The sequence below is a fragment of the Caloenas nicobarica genome, chromosome 3 (genome assembly GCF_036013445.1).
Source record: "Caloenas nicobarica isolate bCalNic1 chromosome 3, bCalNic1.hap1, whole genome shotgun sequence".
NCBI classification, from domain to species: Eukaryota; Metazoa; Chordata; class Aves; order Columbiformes; family Columbidae; genus Caloenas; species Caloenas nicobarica.
In genome coordinates this window covers 22,291,717-22,312,244 of record NC_088247.1, presented here as the reverse complement: position 1 = coordinate 22,312,244, position 20,528 = coordinate 22,291,717, and the positions used below count along the sequence as shown (strand labels likewise).

Below are 20,528 nucleotides of genomic sequence, written 5' to 3'. Positions count from 1 at the left end.
TGGAGTTGTGGATGGAGCTACTGCACCACTTGAGCTATATCTAATACCAGACTTGGATCCTGAGCTTGACTCTGTGGCTGTCTCCTCAACTACTACAAAAATTTACTCTGGGAAACACCAGCTTGCAGATTCAGTTGCAGGACAGGGATCTTATATCTAATGGTTCTGTAGAGTGTCTTTGGTACTACAAAATAGTAAGGAAAAACTACAGACCACAACTTTATCCTAACAGATTTCTTATTTTAGCAGACATCTATGAGAAAAGATACTGAAATGCTCTTACTTTCTTCAGAAAGATCATTTTCTTCTGCTTCTCTTTCCATTTCTTTACACCATCCTTCCATTCTCTTAGTTTCAGTATGTAGCAACTTCATAAACCAAGATCCATCCCGTCGACAAGGAGACATTCGACCAGTCTCTACTGTCTCAATGGCTGGCTCTAGCCAGGGTTCTGGTGGTGGAAGGTTTGAGGTGTCAACTGGGGTCCTATAATCTTCTCTGTAACTGAACAGTCCCTGTGTCCGTACAGTTCTCACTGCGCTGTATTGGGTGGGCGTGCTGGGCTCTGAGTGCTGCTGGAACGATGAGCCAAACTGAAGTCCCTTGTCCTCCATGGTGATGTGTCCTGGAAAGCCCTCCAGTTCCAGGTCAGCCTGGACAGCTGCTGTTACACTGTTTGAGCGCTTGAATCGTCCATGTCTTGGTGAAGAGGGAAGAAAGGAAAGAGATTAAGACATAAATACTTACAGGATTATACAGGGGCACAGAATAATGTTTCAGTGAATGTATTCTGGTTTTCTCCTTGGACTTTATGCTAAATATTTTTTCTTTGAACATACATCTCTAAAATAAGACAATGAGTAACAACAGAGAGGAAAACCAAAATGCATAGTGGCATCATTGATCTGAGCAAAGATACAAAAGAAAATCATTTAAATTATCTCTGGAAGCAAGTATTGATTTATTCTCACACTACAAAATACCATGTATCATTACTAAATGAACTGGAAATAACTAGCAGAACTGCAAGGTTACATCTCCTGATAGAAGCTTGATAAGTAAATGTATAAAAAGATTTCAAATATTAAGGATCATAATTGGATAAAATCTGAAAATCAGCTAAGTTAGGACTGTTGAGAATTCTTTAATAGAAGAAAAATAGTAGCAACAGGTTTAAGAGTGTAGTATTTTTATTTGCCTCAAAGGATGGCCGTGAAACATTGATTTTCTGTTGTAATATGCCACCGAATAATGGTATTTTAGAAAAGCTTGATGTTAAAAAGTTAGATAGAGATGCAAAGATTATTTGTGAAATCTTCTCACATCTGAGCCTATTGTTTCAAATTACTTCTAGGCAATGATGGTAAAAGGCAATTAGCGGCCAGATACTGCCTGACAGCTGCCATGAAATGAGATAATGGTCCCAATCCCATAGTTAACAGACAGTGCCTGCCAGGAGCAACGGGTGGGTTCGTATATTGGCCAGCAGTTTTACAAAGCTAGAGAAGGACTGAAAGAGCATAAAAGCTGATCCTAGCTTAGGACGAAGGTACCATGGGTTACAGCCTACCCATTATATTCCCCTATGTGGGCTGGGAAAGCCTGGGTCATCACAACGGGTCCTATTGAAGGAGAAGTACTCCAATATACAGCTTTTGTATTTGTTCTGCCAATAATGAAATTATATTAATCCACTACTTTACTTTAAAATTTTTACCTCCCTCCAAATAAAAACTGGAAAGTTAACTAAATAGTAGCAACTACTAGGTAATCTCTACAAATTTTACCAAATGAGCAGCATGCATATAAGAAATTTGGCTTTGTGAGTTATTTACGGGCATTATTTGCCAGATGTTTGTTCTAATATTAACCCTGTTTACAAATTTGTGTTGTGGGATGAAAGACTACAGGTTTTTGTACATGCTTGAATTACCGTTTTTCATCTTCCACTTGTATTCCAACAGAGTGGTATTCCCGTAGGCCTCTGCTTTCAGTATCTGAATCCGTTGCTGTTTCCACCTAATTCAACACAGAAGATAAATCTGCAGAGTGAGCAGTGACAACTCAGCACTATTTCTACCTGCACTTACTCAAAAGTAATTATACATTTCCTCTCTTACTGCTAAGAAACATCTAGCACAGTGAAATAAATGAAATAGGTATTCAGCCTGGTTTCAGTGTTTTGGTGCTGTGTTTTATTAATACAAAGCTTTGCACAACTACTTCTGTTCTGCTATTTAATTCCCTATTTCAAATCTAAGCAGATGCAATTACTCAGTTCAGTGGAAGCAGAGACTAAGATTAGTCTGGAAGACCTGTTCTTAGAATGAGGAATCCACAAGATAGTTCCTTTTTATATTATTAGAAAGCAGTCTCATTATAGCCCTTGATTTACAAAATAAAATAAAATCTCAAGTAGCCCCATAAACTTGCAAGCGATAAAAGGAAATGCTGCAATGAAATTTTATTGACAACTTCATTGACAAATATAGAACCATTTAAATGACGTAGGGGATACAGCAGAATGCCATATCTCACCTTTTTGAATAACATGATCCTGAAAATGCTATATCGAGCAAGTAATTTATGCACTTTTTATAGTATTCCCATCTGAAATACACTTACCAAAATGTATTTGCTATAGACCTTTCTTCATAACTGAGACCACATTGCTTTTGCAAGTTTCTGTGGGATTTTATATAACAACCCCCCCCACCACACCGCCCCCAAGTCTTTGACACAGACATAATGAGCGCTGCAGTATGCAAATCATATAGAATCAAGGGAGAGTCAGGATAAAAGAAAAAGAGAATTTACTTTTCCTTTTAAATGCTATTTTCCCTGTTCAATAAAAAAAAAAATAGTATCAGCAACTAGTTTTTCAATATGCATGAATTTGAATGTATGTGAATTTGAATAATACATCCTGTGATGAAGACAAAATAACTTTTCCCCTTGCAGCAGTCACAGGCACCTCTGGAAGGAGCCCAATGGCCTTTGCAGCTGCCTCTCAGCTGCACAGTCTGCATCCCACCAGACGCCTGGAAGAATGCAGAATTCCAGACAGTAATCACTACCTGTTCAGATTTACCTGAGTGGAGGTCTTGGAGACGTTCATGAAAACAACTAGTGCAGGAACCCTTTAGTAAATGTCAATGGTACACTTGAACTGTGCAGCATAGCATCAGGCACAGGTTTGCCAAAAGCTCTAGATATCAGTGTGACAACTGTCGGGGAAAGATATTTCTCAGTAATTCCATTTATTGTGCATGTGGTCTGGCAGAAAGGATGTGCTGCTGTCTGTTTCCACCTCAGCAGTTGCGGGGAAGCTGGCTATATTCCCTTGGATGGGCAGCACATTGAACTAAGATATGACACTTGATAACAGTCTCCAGGATTTCGTGGTGTCAGTATAAAAAGCAAGATCCCTCTTGATGTTGGCAGTGGAAAAAAGCCTCAACCACAGAGGCAGGCATATTGGGGAGAAAAACCCCTTAACAAACAACAAAAAATCAGGCAAGCTGGCTTCCTAGTTAAGGTGAGTCTTGGCTGCAATGTGGGTGAGAAGTTTAAGCTGCACTTGGAAGGTCACTCTCTCCTGAAAGAACATTGCTGTAAGTAGAACAGCCATAAGGTCCAGTTTCTCAGCAGAAGAGATAGCTATCAGGAAAGATATCCTTATTTATAGTGTAGAAGGGTCTATTATGCAAAAGAGTCTTGAATAATAAGTTCAGGACTAAGTGATCCACTTGGTATTTACCCAGCCCTTCCAGGCAAGTGAGGAAAGCTGTATACAGAACATCTTCATTAAGGACTGGTGAGCAGAAATGAATTCTCTGGGCCAAGAATGAGATATGCATCTGGCTTGTTGCCGGGGGGAGCAGAGAGGTAAGTTACACCTGTAGCTGTGACTACAGTGATAAGAACTCAGTTAAAGGCGTGTTTTGAAGAGTGAAATCAACTTATTCTCAAAGTGAGAGGAGATGCTACGTAGTGAATATGAGCCAGTAACACAAAATGCTCAGACTGTGGCTCTTGGGTGTGCCTGTAGATTACATTCAAGCTGAGGAAACACTTTCTGGAGGAAGCCTTTGGATGTTGAAATCCCTAGCAACATCTGGAGTGCTCATGAAGTCTAAACTGTTAAGAAGAGCTATGGTATTGGGCTTCATCCCCAAAGTAACCAGAGTCAGTCTGACCTAAAAAACATAATTTAGGAACTTGCTGGGTTTAAACTACGACAAATAATGCCATCAAAGGGCATGTCTTCAAATTTGTGAGGCATGATTTGCCCTTAGTGCTGGCTTTCCAACACAGTCCTAGCTGTGATCCAGACCAATCCAGGTGTACTGACTTCATCATGCCATCAGCATCTTACCTGTTATGAAGAAGCCTCAAGAACCGACAAAGTCAATGACTCCTTCCATGCCTTGGGATTGCCATTCATGATCAGTTATACTGTGACTCTCCTTCACACCGTTATCAGAGCTTGTCAGAAGCACTGCCATGTGAGGCTGTGCAAAAAGACCTAGTCTCTCCTCCAGCCTTTGACTAACTGGTCATTGCACTTTGACATTTTCTCCTGCTTCTATAGGGAGAGAGATGCAGCCTCAAAATCTACCTATTGTTCATAATGTCCAGGCTGACATTTTTGTCCATTATACTTCAACTTCTGAGGAAGGAGATATATAAGGAAAACCCTGTTCCCTGTGTCACTGCCCTGAGAGGTATTACCCTCATCACTGGGACACCGTGAAGATAGAGCTTGCTCACGTAGTTATCTTCCAGTGTTCACTTTGAATACATACTCTGCAGAAGATTAGTCCTCTGCCTTCTGTCACAGCCAGCACTTTGTTTCCATGACTTAGGAAAAAAAGTGCGCAGACCTTCATGTATCCTCTTAGAGAGGCTCTGGGGATATCTTATAGCAGCCTTTCATTACTTAAAGGGGCCTACAGGAAAGACAAAGAGGGACACTTTATCAGGGAGCGTAGTGGTAGGATGACGGATAATGTTTTAATTTGAAAGAGGATAGATTTAGATTAGATATCAGGAAGAAATTCTTTACCATGAAAGTGGTGAGACATCGGATCAGGTTGCCCAGAGAAACTGTGAAAGCCTCCTCACTGGAAATGTCCAAGGACAGGCAGGACAGGGCTTTGAGCAACCTGGTCTAGTAGAAGGTGTCACTGCCCATGGCAGCGGGGTTGGAACTAGATGACCTTTAAGGTCCCTTCCAACCCAAACCATTCAATGATTCCTATCCTATCCTATCCCATCCTATCCTATCCTATCCTATCGGACTATTTTCTATTGGACTGGGTCCGAAGGAAAGGACCGACATCATTACTTCCACTTGTGGGACTGTTGATTGAGATCCTTGAGCTTGTTCACATGAACTGCAGCTGCAGATGATGGTGTCAGTGATGCAGGCACAGGCTCCACACCTTTACAAGCCTGAAGTTTTGACAATGGAAAAGAGATCTGTGGGTGGCCAGGTCAAAGAAGCTGAGCAGATGGGAACTCAGGATTTATCAGGGCCTCCTGCTCACTCATATGGCTCAGCATGGAGGGACAGGGCATTGTGTGCCAGACCAGACCTCAGCCAAGGACAGACAGAACCAAGCTGACATCTCCCCATGTGTCAGTCTTCACTTTCAGTTCCTTAAGCACTGCACTTTGTTCATACAGTGATATCTTTAGGATGGCCATTTCTACATCCTACGATTCTGGGAGATCAGGTGAAGACCAGACTGGTGGCCATGGAAATAGGCTCGATGGTATCAAACTGGTGGGGCCAACATCCAGTAACACTGTAAAGGTGAGCAATGCTCAATGGATAAAGAAGAGACTTTTGGCTTCCACAGGGATGTCTCAGCAGCTCAGACATAGTGATGATGGAAACATGATGATCTAAGGATCTAAACAAGGAAAGGTCCCTATGGAGAACATGAATCTGGCCAATTGATGTGCGAACAAAGCAGGCAGACTGGCAACATACACCTTCCTTCCGTAGTGCATATCGAAAGCATATCTGGTTTTGACAACAACATTGTTTGCTTTAGTAACAGATAGCATGTCTGCTTTTGAACTCTACTTCTGAGGTGTGAAGGTAGATTTCCGTTTTATACTTTTGATGGGCTGGTATCTTTCCACTGATGCAACAAATGGAGAAAAAGTCTTTTATGTTTACTTGTTGTCAAGTGCTTTCTTATTGGTATTTCACCTAGAAGTATATCCTGAATAATTCACCCAATATGCAATTAACACCCAGAATTTACAGGCATAAGTGAAGTAATCTACTCTAAAATTTTATTCAAAACAAAATTATCAGGAAAATGATGGCCCAGGTATCAAAATAAAAATTACTTCAGTTACGTCTAAATATAAACTCTTGCCAAATTATCCTTCCCTCCAGCTTGCCAGGACTGACACTGACTAAATGACCTGATTATTGCCTTCATATTTTAACACTTTAATTTTCTCACTTTGCCTTGCAACAGCAGGAGAATGCCATTTTTTTTCTCTTTTTGCGCAATCTAGGTTTGCAAATATTGTAACAACCAACAAAAAAATAGATCTGGAAAAGGGAGGCAAATGCCAACACAAGTAAAAGTGGGAAATAACAAAACAATTTATAGACACAAAGAAAGAAATTAACAAATAAATTGCATTTCTGAATGGCAGATAGTATAAAAACTCCTGCTAGAAGACAGCAGGAAACTCTTTAGGTTTAATCAGGTTGGCCAGGCTAGATTCAAATGAGCAGACAAGAAAAAGTAATAAGTTTGGTTTGATTGTGTGGTTTCTCAAACTCAAGTCTTCATAAATCTGTTGTTATTGTCCATGATTCATTTTCGTTTTAATACTTGCATGCATTCTAAAGGCCTTAATACTTGCAAACTGGCCCACAATCTCAATAAAGTGAAATTATGTGACAATTTATATGTCTATCTGGTTATGAAGGAGTCTCACACAGAGGAGGAAACAAAAATAGACAGACACCGACCAAAAGCAGAGGAAAGGAGTAGATCTAATATAGCAGGTCATCTCCCTCTCTCCTTGCAAACAAGAATTAATAAACTAAAACTTCTTTAAAAATTTGGCACTTTATGCTGTGAAAAATCTTTTTTTATGGGCTTATAGTGTGCCCACAAGGCTTATAATATTAATAGTAAATGTAATGAAGCATTTTGAGATTGTCTTATTTGTTGTATCTTTTCACAAAGGCATATTACTCCCCTACATGTTTTTTGCTGTCAGTACAAGGAGCAGACAATACAACGAATCCTCTGTGGTCAGTCACTACTGACCAATCCAGCTCAAAATTTGAAAACTAAGTATCAGATACTGGCACTGACTTGGTACTAAATGATCCACGAGTATATTAGACTAGCACAAAATTATTTGAATAAATACAAATCAGTATTGCAAAAAACTTGCTTGTTATAACCAATCTTAGTTTGTTTATCGGCACTCATTCTAGAAAAGGATGCATGAACTGGCAAAACTATTCCTTCAAAGTATTTACTAAGTTTTTTAGCTGATAATATTAACTACGTAAAAGTAACCTCTATTTCTCTATTAACATATTATTCTGCTCTTAAACACGACCACTGTGACATAACATTGTAGTGTCCTAAAAATTCCAGTCTAAGCTTCTATACATTTTGTCTCTAAGGGAAGCTTGAAGTTAATATGTTCAATGTGTAAGAAAACAGATTTTAACCTGGTCTCTTTTGCTCTTCTCATAAGCGTCGGTAATAAGAGTCCTTCAGGCCGCATTATCTCTCCCCATGCAACTTCACTGCCCTCAATGGGTTTTTGCTGCTGTAACCGATTTGTTCTATAATTAGAATTTAATAAACAATCTCCCTGATGATGCACAGGAAGGGAAGTAATTCACCTTGCCTCTCTTGCATAGGCTTCTTAGTGATAACAAGAGTAAAAAAGGGAAGAAAACACTACATTTGACACTAGATCAAGTACATGTAATTGTGAATGCAGATAACCATTCTCAGGTACAGGGAGATCTCATTTGTATGCGGTGACTTCAAAGCAGGAAAAACTCTTCAAATAAAACTACAGTACTAACTGCTACTGCTTTCCTTAACTGACAGAATACTTTTATCAGCCAAAAAACATACATTCTTTCAAAATAATTTTTAGAAACCCATGAAAAGAAATCTACGCTTTCATGCTTGAGGGATTTTTGGTGTCTCACCGCAGGGCTCATTTCACTACTCCACTACTTCCCAGCAGAACATCTGGACTACTCAGAAACATTGCACGGCATGGTAAGTGCTAATTACCATGAGAATATCCTACAACGGGTTGGAAACTTCCACGGGTCTTTTAAGAAAGCATGTTTTGCTAAAAATGCATGTCAGAGTTTTGAAATGGGATTCGTGCCAAGCTAATATGAAATAGTAACAACAAAGTAGTGCACACAGCAGTGGCTGCTCATAACTTTTTCAGTGCATTTAATGCTGAGTGGCAAATTGTTCTGAAGCAACAAATATTCTGCGAGGCAGCAATCTGGGTCTTCCCCACTTTGAATGTTTCATTGTGTTAGATGGCAGTTAAGAAAATGAGCAACAGTCATTTGTGAAAAGAGTAAAAAATTAGATGGCTTTAAAATAACCATAACTTTGTTTTAACTACATTTCCAACTGCCAAGATTTTGACAAGTGAGGAGGCTAAAATGCAGCCACTGGCTGGGAACTCTGCTAACTGGCTAAGCCTGTGAATTCTGACTCATCTATATATATATATACACACATGTATATGTATAGGTCAATGTTAACTCTGAAGGCCAGGTTATAGCCTCTGTATCGTGGAGGTGTTATCAAAGCTTTCACTGACTTCTGCAGGCCAAGGACTTCAGAAATTTCTTTCTCGAAAGCACAGGCTGACAGTGATTTCAGGAGGAGAATGAACAATGCTTACCTCTAAAACTTTGGATCATCTCTGATCCGAAAGACCAGTGTAATCAATGCAAATATTTCTTTTGATTGCTATGTGTACACTGAAGTAGAGCACTGACAAGGATGGTATAACCTTTAGGTACAAAGAAAATGTAGATGCTCATCCAAGTAAGTGTGCCATGCGGGTACAGGATGCTTTGCCTTCAAGGGAAATTCCAGTTTGAGACTGTAGAGTTTCTTGAACAAAGCTTTTACCATATGACGCTAATAATTTCATTAGAGATATATAGGAATATTATGCAGAAGATCCCCTTTTGACACAAAAAATAGGCAGCTAAGCTATGGTACTAATCCTCCTGAATACAGAATTAGTAGTCTGCAATTCCTTTGAATTTAGGAATCAACATTTTTTTCCAGTGCCACTGACACATCTGACAACATTCCTCTTGATTTAAATATGGCAGTGAAAAAAAAAAACCAAACCACCACCACCAACCAAACCACAGCTATTTTCTGGAAGAACTTTGTTTCTGAAGATTTTTTTGTTCAAAATTCCCATCTGGGACAGGGCTAACATACCTTGGCAAGGGCCACGATATCTGTGCCCTTCTCTGTCCTTGCAGACAAGGTGCTACAGATCATCACAGGAAGTCCAAGGCTCTCCCGTGCATGTGAATATCAATCCTACGGCACATGCCGAGTATACCAGGACTTTTTAAAAGGACTTCTATCCATTACAGGTGCACTACATAAATCATATATACCAAAGACATGGGAGCCCTAAGCTGGATCCATAGCATTTCCACACACAGAGGCATCACTCGTTATTCTTTACCTTTGTGCCTCTCTGCTCCTCTGTGAAGCTCCATTAGCAAGCATCCTCACACCAATGTGTTAAAGGAATGAAACTTAAAAAATGCACAAATTAACCATCCTGATAGCAAATTAATTAATGCAAATAAATGCAAATTCAATGCATTACCCTAGCAAGGCATGCTAATGAGAAAACAAGTCATTTAGTCAATCAAGGAAATATGTGAATAAAAAACATCCTTTTCTAAGGTGCTTTGATGCAGAAGTCTAAAATAAATTAAATACTTCTACTGTATTTTGGGGGCATAAATACTATGTATGTAGTTTGCAACAGAGTATTCTACCCTTCATTTTTATTCCTTACAAACTTGACAACAGAAATACAATAAAACGCATTTTCTGCTTAGAAATGCTTCAGAAAGGTAATTTTCACGCTAATGTGAAGTTTGAAACTTACTGCAGACAAAAACCGAAACAACCGAACTGCGCTGTCAGGACACTGAGTTGAGGGTAATTTTGCAATTTTAACCTTATCTAATGCCGAATGGTGCAACCAAGCAGTTTGTACTTCTCAAAAGATAACAAACAGCTCATTCTTCTAAGCCCTGCTGTTGCAAACAATATTTGCCTTTCTCAGTGTGTGCACCTGAGAACCAGTATTTTGGGCCAGCGTCAGATGAGAGGTCGCTACAGAATATCCGCTGCCTCCATGGAAGTCATTGCAGATTATAACACATTGTTAAGCACACCACATACCAAGAAGGGTCAGAGCCCAGTGAAAAGTACTGGTCATCACCTGCAGTAAGAAATAGGATCAAGTGATGTAATCAAAGTTTCGGAATTAATTGCTGAAATACCGGCACTGACTGAAGGAAGACACCAACACTGTTAAATACCACTGTGCACAGCTGCTGTAAAGAAGAGATAAGAACAAGCCTAGATACTATGCCTTTCTGAAGACTAAATTTCAGGTTAGAGGCGAAAAGGTACCCAAAATCACTGGCTGCTCCTTTGAGCTTTTCTCTGTAATCTGCTAAGCCCCTTCTCTGGACAATTTAGGATACACTATTTACTTTGTAAAACATTTGAAAAGTAGCAATCTGAATATTTTACCATTGTGGCTAAATTACATTTTACTCTTCTGCATCTAAAGTAGCAGAAGCAAATGGTTTTATGTTGAGAAATGGACAAGCAGCTTGCTGGAAAAACCTTCCCATTAGTCTAATACGTCGTGGAACAGCAAAGTTATACCACACTAAGATGTTAAACAGTGAAGTTCAATCAGTAGCTGTGACGTGCTTAACCCAAACACTTCGCTGTTCGTATTGTGAAATTAATGGAAAGAAAATTACTACTTTTTAAACAAAATAGTATACTTCGTAGTAGATGAACAGTCACTGACTGGGCTTTATTACATGGACTATTACCTTCTCAAGATCTATGTTGCTGTCTCCACAATACCTGTATATATACCAAAATACATGGCATTTCCTCTATAGTCGACAGGGAAAAGCAGAGATTTTTAAGCGCAGAAGTGAACCCAGTGATGTAAAAGGGAATACTCACATACTTTAAATTATATATGTGTCTAAGTAACAACAGAAGTCTAAATTTTCCTCTGCTCCTATGACTCAAAGGACATTCTTTGCAAGTTCATTTTTCTGATTTTTATTACTACTTGGTATTTCCTACGGATTTAAACACATGACCACTGTTATCTATAGTGCTTTCCAATTAGTAGAAGGAATAGCATTCAGACTGTGCTTTTGGAATTGTCTTATTTCATTTACCCAGAACAACACAATGTAACTGAGGTTTCCACAGCCTGACAGACATTTTGTCAGGTGAAATAAATATTCAATTTTTTGGTGGACAAATGGAGCAATACTCAAAGACTATGCTTATTAATATTATTTCATTACTTGCCATCTATAATTATGCTGTATCTATACCAGCACATTTCCTTCTCTTCCTTGGTACCTTCTCCCCAGCACAACTAAAAGTAAGTGGGGGGGGGATGCTCTTTTTTGGCAGAATAACTTGAAGATCCAGCAGCATTACACATTTTCCAAGGTCAAAAGAGAAAGATAATGGAAAAAATACAGTCAAGCATTTTAAAGCTGGTGTAATTCTATAAAAAGGACTGTGAATTCATGGAGGGAAGGAGATGAACATGCTGTTCACCTGTAGCTCTGCAGTATAATTTTCATATCAAGTGTTAATGACAGGTAACCTCCCTAGAGATTTATTCATTCATTTTCTTCCAGGTACAGCATATTAGCCGAAGACTTTTCTGCACAGCCACGTTGCCATGATATGAATTACAATTAACGCTAAGCCGCCAGGGGTTGTTTGCTAGATTATTAGAGCCAGCGAAGCTGAATGGCTCATTCTATGCTATTTACAGAAAGAAGGCAAGCCATTCATCACAGAACAGATGTCAATGACAGGCTACCTGGATCCCTATAGAGGAACGGCGACTCTTCAGAAACTCCTCTGCTTTTGACACCAAAATGGCCTTGTCGCTGGTGCGTATGGAGGTGCTCTGGCCCTCGGACGCGTGGCGCTGCGCAGCCGCGGTTTCCAAGGCGAGATTCATGGCCTTGTTACTGTCCAGGCTGTCGGTGGAGTTGTACATCCCTCGCCCGTCCTGCGGCCACGGGGAAATCCTCTGCGTCCGGCTGTCGTGATACGCGTCCTGCGTGGACTCTGTGCTGCTCTGCGCCGTGACTGAGATCAGTGGCTTGGAAGTGGTACGAGGGGGTACCGGTGGCGGTGTTTTTTTGTAACTCGTGTAAGTTACAGCTACGGAAAGAATTAAAAAAAAAAAATAGAAAAAAGAAACAAGAAACCAAGATCAATCTGATGGAAACTTCACATCAGAAATCACCTTTACCTTAAGATTATGATACTTCAAAATGAAGATGTTGCAAGAGAGTGCTCATTATGAACCTCACTATTAGGTGAAAGTGTCTTTCAGAGGCAGATGGGTACCCACAGCAATGTTTTATTTCAACCAGGAAGCAAGGGGTGGAAATGGGAGTCCCAGATTGTGGTGGAGATGAAAGAGTTAGTGGGGATTTGTGTGTAGGTGCACACAGGGGCTTTTTGAGGTTGTTTCTGCATGTTTCACATGTTTCTGTGAAGCTGGTAAGAGAAATAAAGGAAGATTATTTTTTTTTTTCCTCTCGTTATCATCTGAACTGTGGGCTCTGTATTGATACAGTGTATTAAGAAAGTAACATCAACATACTGTAATAAAATATTATTCAGAAATTTCTACATTATAGTATGCCACAGTTTAAACTATAAAAATACTTCCAGCTGTAGTGGCTGGAATTAGGCAAGACTGAGGACTTATACAAGAAGCATGTTTTAAAAATATGCACAACACAGTTAATAAAAGAAAAATCCAGGCATGCAAAAAAATGTTCCAATATATGCAAAACTACTAGATACTTGGACAACAAGCAAAAACTAAAAGTAATACCAAAAGCAGTGACTTTTTATCTACTATCCTGCAGTAAGCCTTAAGTCCTTGGAACATACATTGAAGGGGGATAACCTTAAATGCAGAGAATATGGAAATATAGATACAAAGATGGGTCTGAAACACCAGGAACTGGATGCCTAAGAGCAGAACTACGACTTCTAGTCTGATGAGTGTAGCGGGTCTGAAGGTGGTTTAACACAGATTCTGTCTTGCAGCAAAAAGGCTCAATAAAACACTCAAGAAAGATCTATAGATGGAGAATTATGCCAATAATGCTTCCTTACAAATTTTAGTGCTTTCATAGAGATATTTAGTCATTAATATCACACAGTGAAATTCTGTAATTTTCTAAGCCCACTAAACTTTTTTGGTACTAATAAGAGAATTTCATTTGTGGAAGTGGTTTTTTTTTTTTTTCCCCAAAGCACATATATTAATAAATCATCAAATTAGAAACTGATACAAAAATGCATCATGATATAGCTTTCTGTACTCCTGAACAGGAAAATCAAATCAAATTCATTTCTTGTATACTTGCAGGAAGATAAAGAAAATTATAATTTTTCCCCGTATCAACAATGCTGAAATACCATAATGTATACATGCAGAGACCAGGATAATAAATGACTTAAGGAAAAGGTTTGCCTTTTTCTGATGTTTTAAAATGCATTGGACATTGCAACAGTGAGTCATGTAACCTTGCTTTTTGATATGAGGTTATTTTGCAGCTCTCCGGAGAGATCAGCTTAGGAATTTGTTAATACCTGCGATAGCTGACCCTGTATCACCAGGCTAGCCTAAGGGAAAAGTGAGCCTACAGAAAACTACTCCTAAATTTTGATTCTTGATAATCATAAATAAAAGAGAATGAGGCAGAGCTAGGAAGTGAAAACCTTCATTTGAAGCACATTTTGAGTTACTGCTGATGATGCTCAATTTCGGTAGAGATTTAAGGAGAGTCTTGCTCTGAGCTAAATTGCTCTAACAGAGTGAAAGATGTGAAAACCTGCTCTTCAGATTCTGAGACAGTGTGCTTTTTTTGAAGTGCTGTTTTGTTGTCCTATCACCAATCTTATCTCCTGTCAGTTTTGTAACCAGCAGTTAAGAAGAAAGAACAACCCAGTATTTTCCAGATGCTGTAGGGTATACAGAAAGTTCATCGAAGAAGGGAGAGACTGTAATACTTGGAAACTGAGACAGCGTCTTACGAGCTTGAGCAGTGGCTCTAAGGAATGTTTCCACTAAGAGAGTTGCCATAATACTGCTCCCCCACCTTCCCCCTGCAAATGGAGATGCAAGTGATCAAAGTGCTGGGAAACATTAGAAATAGAGATGACGGGGTGAAATAGGGTGAGTGAAATCCAGAACAGGAAGATATTTTTACCTATAAGACAGATTATCACTCTTCTAACTAATTTACTGTTTTTTTACTGTATGTCTTCATGCAAAAGAATAGCAATGAATAATGAAGCATATGGTAAATGTGATAATGAAACATCATAAGCAAGTATATCCCTACTACTTGGGCAGCAGATCACTTGTCTGTCTAATGAAGACATAATGTTAACCTTCTGTTGCAGCCCTTCATAGCTAACTTAAACTTCATTTACATTTCTAAAAAAGAAAAAAAATCTCCTTGTGGCAAAATCAAAAAATCAAAAGAGTCCCTTCCCCCTGCCCCCTTTCTCTAGGATTGAATATTTTATTCTAGAAATTTCTGATTGTTTCAGAGGAGTGCCATGTCTTTAAGCCACCAAGCATTAGTTACTGCAGTATTCTGGCAAGCATTTGATCATGAGCACTAAGCAGGAATGTTCACATCTGTTCACAAATGTATGTTCACAGACCCACAGATGTTCAACAAGGAGAAGAAACCAGGAGAAAGACTGAATGTTCATGAGAAACTGGTTACATATTTACAGTGTAATATGGCAGGAAGAAATCCGATTAATTTCTAAGCTACAGTCACAGACATCAAATATTGAGCAGGGGATAAAAAAATCCATCTCCACACAGATAATGAGCCTGTATCTGGAGCAACAGTTTCAAAGCCACAAAAATCTGGGACTAACTGGAGACTGTAACAAAATGAGGTAAGAGGATGGAGGTGTGAATTTGTGAGGCAAACCTTGCCACCAAATTCTATTTGCTTTAAACACTCAAGTGGTTCTAGTGAATCACAGAATCATAGAATGTCCTGAGTTGGAAGGGACTCGCAAGTCCAACTCCTGTCCCTGCATATGACAACCCCAACACTTACACCATGTGTCTGAGGGCGTTGTCCAATCGCTTCTTGAAGTAAATAGGATAGTGAAGTAAATAGGATAACTTAGATGAATAATGTGACCAAGACTTGTCTTAGATAAACTTGGTATGTGTTCCTGACTTAAGAGATGACTACATAATAGATTAGAGGCTTGTTAAAGGAGAAAAGTAACACTGTAATCCATAGTTTACTGTTCATGCTTGGTCTTAGGTCTCTAATAAATACGTACTGGCTTAAGATCTGAAGCATGAAATTTTTTGTCACTTTCAAATTTTTTTTTCATTAATTATTACATCTGTGAATGTTCCTGTTATCATCTGTAATATCTTTTTCCATCATGTCCAATTCTTGGCCCTGGCAATCATACAGACCACATATTACATATGGGCAGAAATATTTCCTTTTCATAAGAGAAAATGAACTTGCTTTTCAGTTATCATCCCCTTCTTATGCTAATGGACAGGAGCTCCTGTCAGCTTTGCATCATTTGCTACTTTGCAAATTTTATTTGCCTTAGTGGTTATTAGCTCAAAGTCAGCACATAAAGCCTCCTCAGCGCTGCTTTATGTCTTGCCCATTTTTTGGTCCATCGTTCTACAGCCCCCAGAGCTGTGGTGAGTTTTGCTGTCCCTGCAGGGAGGGCGGGTGCTGGGCAATGCAGCCCCGGGGCACTGAGCGCTGCCCAAGGACTGTGCCCCGGTAACTCCATCCAGGACACTGAGAGCTGAACTGGGAAAAAAAAGAGTGGGACGGAGGATCCTTGTCGTCAGTCACAGCAGGATGAGCTGGGGATGAAACACAGCGCGAGGGCAGGGGGTGCCAAAGCCGAGCTCCGGGCAGGCAGAGCTGTTGCTGTGCGACTTTAGGCTGATTTAAATTGTGGACTTCAGCAGAAGCAGAGACATGCTTCATGTTTTGGCGTATAAAACATCAGTCCTGGATAATCTTCCATTGTTTCTGTGGCTCACAGAAGATGACCAAAGATTTCTGATTTCTTTAGTTTTCGGAGTAGTTTTGGTGTGTGTATGCTGGGCACTCCTGGTATTTCTCTCAGCAGTCCGGAGGGCCAAGCAAAGTAAAAGCAACAGCCTTCCGCCACACTGTTAATCAATTTGTAAAATCTATAGCTGCTCTAAAATGCAAAGAAAAAAAAAAACAGCATAAGAGGTAAATATATTTTTCATGTTTAAACTAAACACAAGGAGTTATGAAAAAGAAATTAGCATTTTCCTTCCAGTTGTATTCAAAGGCTATCTTAATAAAGAATGCTGAATTTACTTTTTGCCTTTTTTAACAAAGTGGGAAAATTTTTTTGAGCTTAGAAGATACAGTTTATCTCCATCTGTTACCTTATGATCATCAACAAAATATTATCAAAATGGTAAAAAACTGTTCTAATTCTAAACTACATGGGTATTTCAGACTTCCATTTGAATCAAAGCATTATCTATTCAGGTACTTGCCCCACTTCAACACAAAGCTGTGCAACGGTCTCCACTGGATTTTCTGTTAAGGAAGGACATTATCAGAGGAACTGAGAGAAAACATAATGGTTCTGTGCTGCTTCGTAGCGGGCTAGATCGAATGATGATGAAAACCAGATATAAATTGTTTAGGAGAAAGGAGCAGGTAGCGATGCAGCATAATGTGCATTAATTTGTTCACTCAGGCAGAAAAAAGTGTAACACCTCAATCCGTTTTTGTAAGGATCACTGCCTTTATGTGAAGAGTGCAGTGCCCATTTATGCCGGCTCCAGTCATCTTCTCCTGGCACATGACTCACATTTGATACCTTAACTGCCAGATGACCATTTCCCTTCTCACATACACAAGATTGCCCATCAGTGCTGAATCTGGCACAGAGATGCTGCAAGTGTTCTGTAAACTGTTCTGTAAACTGCATTAGTGTCTCTCAGGTGCTTTCTGATCCCAGCTGTGAAGCACTGGTCAGAACCAGAGTATCAGGCAGAGGAACCAAGAAGACAATCCTGGCACTGGAGAACTATCAATTTGATGGTTTCAACACATACGACAGAAATCCAAGGAAAGTTTCCCGATAATTCTTAAGTAATGGGATTTTTAAAAATTTAATTGATATACCTGGGAGCAGAACATCCCTCTTAATCTACACTGCATTTGACTAAACTTGCTTAAGGTTACTGTTGCTACAGCTGTAGAAATGAGTCAGTTACTCTGCCCATATTTCAGTGCCGACACAGTTCATACTAGAAATAAAATGACTAAAATAATTCAATTTAGATGTAACTTCAGGTTATGCATAGAGATTCACAGACAAAAGGCAGAAGAGACGTGATATATTTGATGAAATATCAGCGGCTGTGGGTGACATTCAGAACACCTTTCAAAGGCAGCCTTTTAATAAATCACCGCTGTTGGTCCTTTTGCAAGATAGAGTCACCTGAGGGGTTTTTACAAATCAATATAATCACTAAGCACTTAGTGAAAATAACATTATTTAGGCTAAGATCACAAAGTTAACTGGATGATGAATTTACATGAAAGCACCATCAATTAAAGGAAACGGTTGTCCCTTATGACACACTGCAGGACTTAACTGGATTTTCTGGTTTTTAAGGAGGTTTATTCAGGAGGATGACGACTCCACAGGGCGTGTGGAGCTGTGCTGGAGGCAGAGCTCCCGGGGGCATGTTGCTGCGGGCAGACAGGGAAAGGTTCTCTGAGGAACCACAGCATGGAGAGAAACACGGTGGAGACTCCCAGGCTGGTGCTAGATCTTCCACATTGCACAGGGAAGGGCAATGCTAACCCTGACACCACTTCAGAAGAGGAAAAAGAGACATTCTCACAATCAAAGGCCACAATTAAATCTAATCCTATATGAAAAGGGTACTCAGTTATTGGTATAGACTTTTGACCACCACGAATGCTGCTCTAGCCAAAGGATTTTACAGCCCCAGCAAACATGGTTGTCCTTGAAATGCCCTGAAATCTCTTCACTATGCTCCATCATGGTCATCAGGACCTCTGAGCTACTCTTAAAATAAAAATGTACGTAGGGATGCGTAACAGTTACTTCTGAAAACAAAGAATGATGAACATTAAAAGACTATTAAGAAACCAAAGAGGACTTCTGAGAAAAAAAATTCTCAGCCACTAAAAGAGTTTATTTCACACAAAAAGAACGAACTCTTTGATGATTTTTCTGGTAAGCTCTGTATGTCAAAAGTAAGAATACAAGTCCCTATTTAAAACGAAGGATGTTGGGACACATCTTTTATATATTCCTATTGTCAGCTTCCATTATACGCTGGTCTCCAATGCCAAACATGATTAAAAGGAGACAGTAGTGTCAAACAGGGCAGTTTAATTTTCACAAAGCAAATCTGGCTTTTCCTAAAGTCAAATTCTGAAATGTTAGAAAGGTGTTTCCTTCTGGGATCAGTAATACTTTTAAAGTTCAGTTGTAACAAGATGATTTAGATACGCTTAGTTTTGACATGTACAGCCTCTGGCTATGAAAGTAAGAAAAAGTGATGAGCTAGAATGAGGGGAAAAGGTTAAGGGAAAATGTTAAGTTAAATTAGTCTGTTGGATCCAAGTCTGCCATTTTCGATGTGTGCGAACAGTGTCCACCTCAAAGATGTACACTGGTGATCTGGGGTTTACTTTCTCTTTTCTGTCCTGGAGTAGTATGTGCTCAGGCTCTGCACAGAAAAAAAATGTTTTGCTCCATTACCTGACCCTAGGCAGTGCTAAATTAATGTAAATGCAAGTCATAGAATCAGAAAATTGTAGAATCATTTTGGTTGGAAAAGACCTATAAGATCATAGAGTCCAACCATTAACCTAACAATGCCAAGTCCACCACTAAACCATGTCCCTAAGCACCATACCTACACGTCTTTTAAACACCTCCAGGGATGGTGACTCCACCACTTCCCTGGGCAGCCTGTTCCAATGCCTGACAACCCTTTCCATGAAGAAGTTTTTCCTAATATCCAATCTAAACCTCCCCTGGTGCAACTTGAGACCATTTCCTCTTGTGCTATTGCTTGTTACTTAGGAGAACAGACCAACCCCCTCCATGCTACAACCTCCTTTCAGGTAGTTGTAGACAGCGACAAAGTCTACTGTACGTGAGTGTAGGGCAGGTGAAGACATGTCATGTTCACGTACAGGGTCCTCAAGGCCTTTTCTTTTCTACTCCCTGGATAGGTCCACTTTTTTGCTTTCTGCTCTGTGACTGAAAGACCCTGCCATTTCTAAGGGCTTCCATGTTCAAGAGTTTCTCCATTTGTAAGGCAATGAGAGTTTTTTTTAACAGTAAGGTTATTCAAACCCTGCAAAAGTAGTCATTAAAACTTAGCAATGTCATACTGTACTTGAACTTCATGAGAGAAATTTGTTTTTAAACAAATTAATTCTTTAAACTGAATCTCAGATAGATTTCTCTTAAACATAATCAGAGCGCTGCTTTATTTATTAATCCATCTTCCTGCTTCTTCCCTTTTCTCTTTCAGCCCTCCACAGTGAATCCTAGTCAGCAAAAGGACCATGCAGTTTCGCAATTGAGAGTGGTTTTGAGCTTGGATATCCATGAAAAGAACCATGTTTCTTGCTTTCTAGATTGAGTAGTAAGAAACGGCTGATAAATTCACAGTGATATTTTTGTGAGATATGTTATTGAAACCACTTCTTACACCCACATGAGTTTTATCAGCACAGTTTATATGTTGGGCTGCATTTTGTTTAAACTATATAACCCAAAGCATTGTTTGGGTGGTAGGTATCTATAACTTCCTAACCATTTTTCCAGATGGGTCATTTTACATATATTAAATTTAGGTAAACCTGGATATTTGTCACATCCTGAGGTCAGGTGGTCTCATGTTGCCATAGTCCAAGGGGGTAAAATGTTGTATTTATACTGTGCCAGTTTTTTAAGTAGTGTCTTTTAGTAACAATGAATTATGTCATACCTTCAAGATACAGTCAGTATTTGAGAACTATAAATGGGAATCCATCTCACCTCACATTAGTCACTTAA

At 39.4% G+C, this 20,528-nt stretch overlaps 1 protein-coding gene across 1 annotated transcript in view; it reads right to left on the bottom strand.

Annotated features, from left to right (window-relative positions):
- DLGAP2 (DLG associated protein 2) overlaps window positions 1-20,528 on the bottom strand; it is a 387,953-nt gene that overhangs the window by 15,248 nt on the left and 352,177 nt on the right. The window contains exons 8-10 of the mRNA XM_065630895.1: window positions 12,196-12,545; window positions 1,934-2,019; window positions 284-699 (exon numbers count right to left, since the gene is read on the bottom strand). Coding sequence (XP_065486967.1) covers window positions 284-699; window positions 1,934-2,019; window positions 12,196-12,545 — 852 coding nt within the window. The remainder of the gene's footprint in view (window positions 1-283; window positions 700-1,933; window positions 2,020-12,195; window positions 12,546-20,528) is intronic.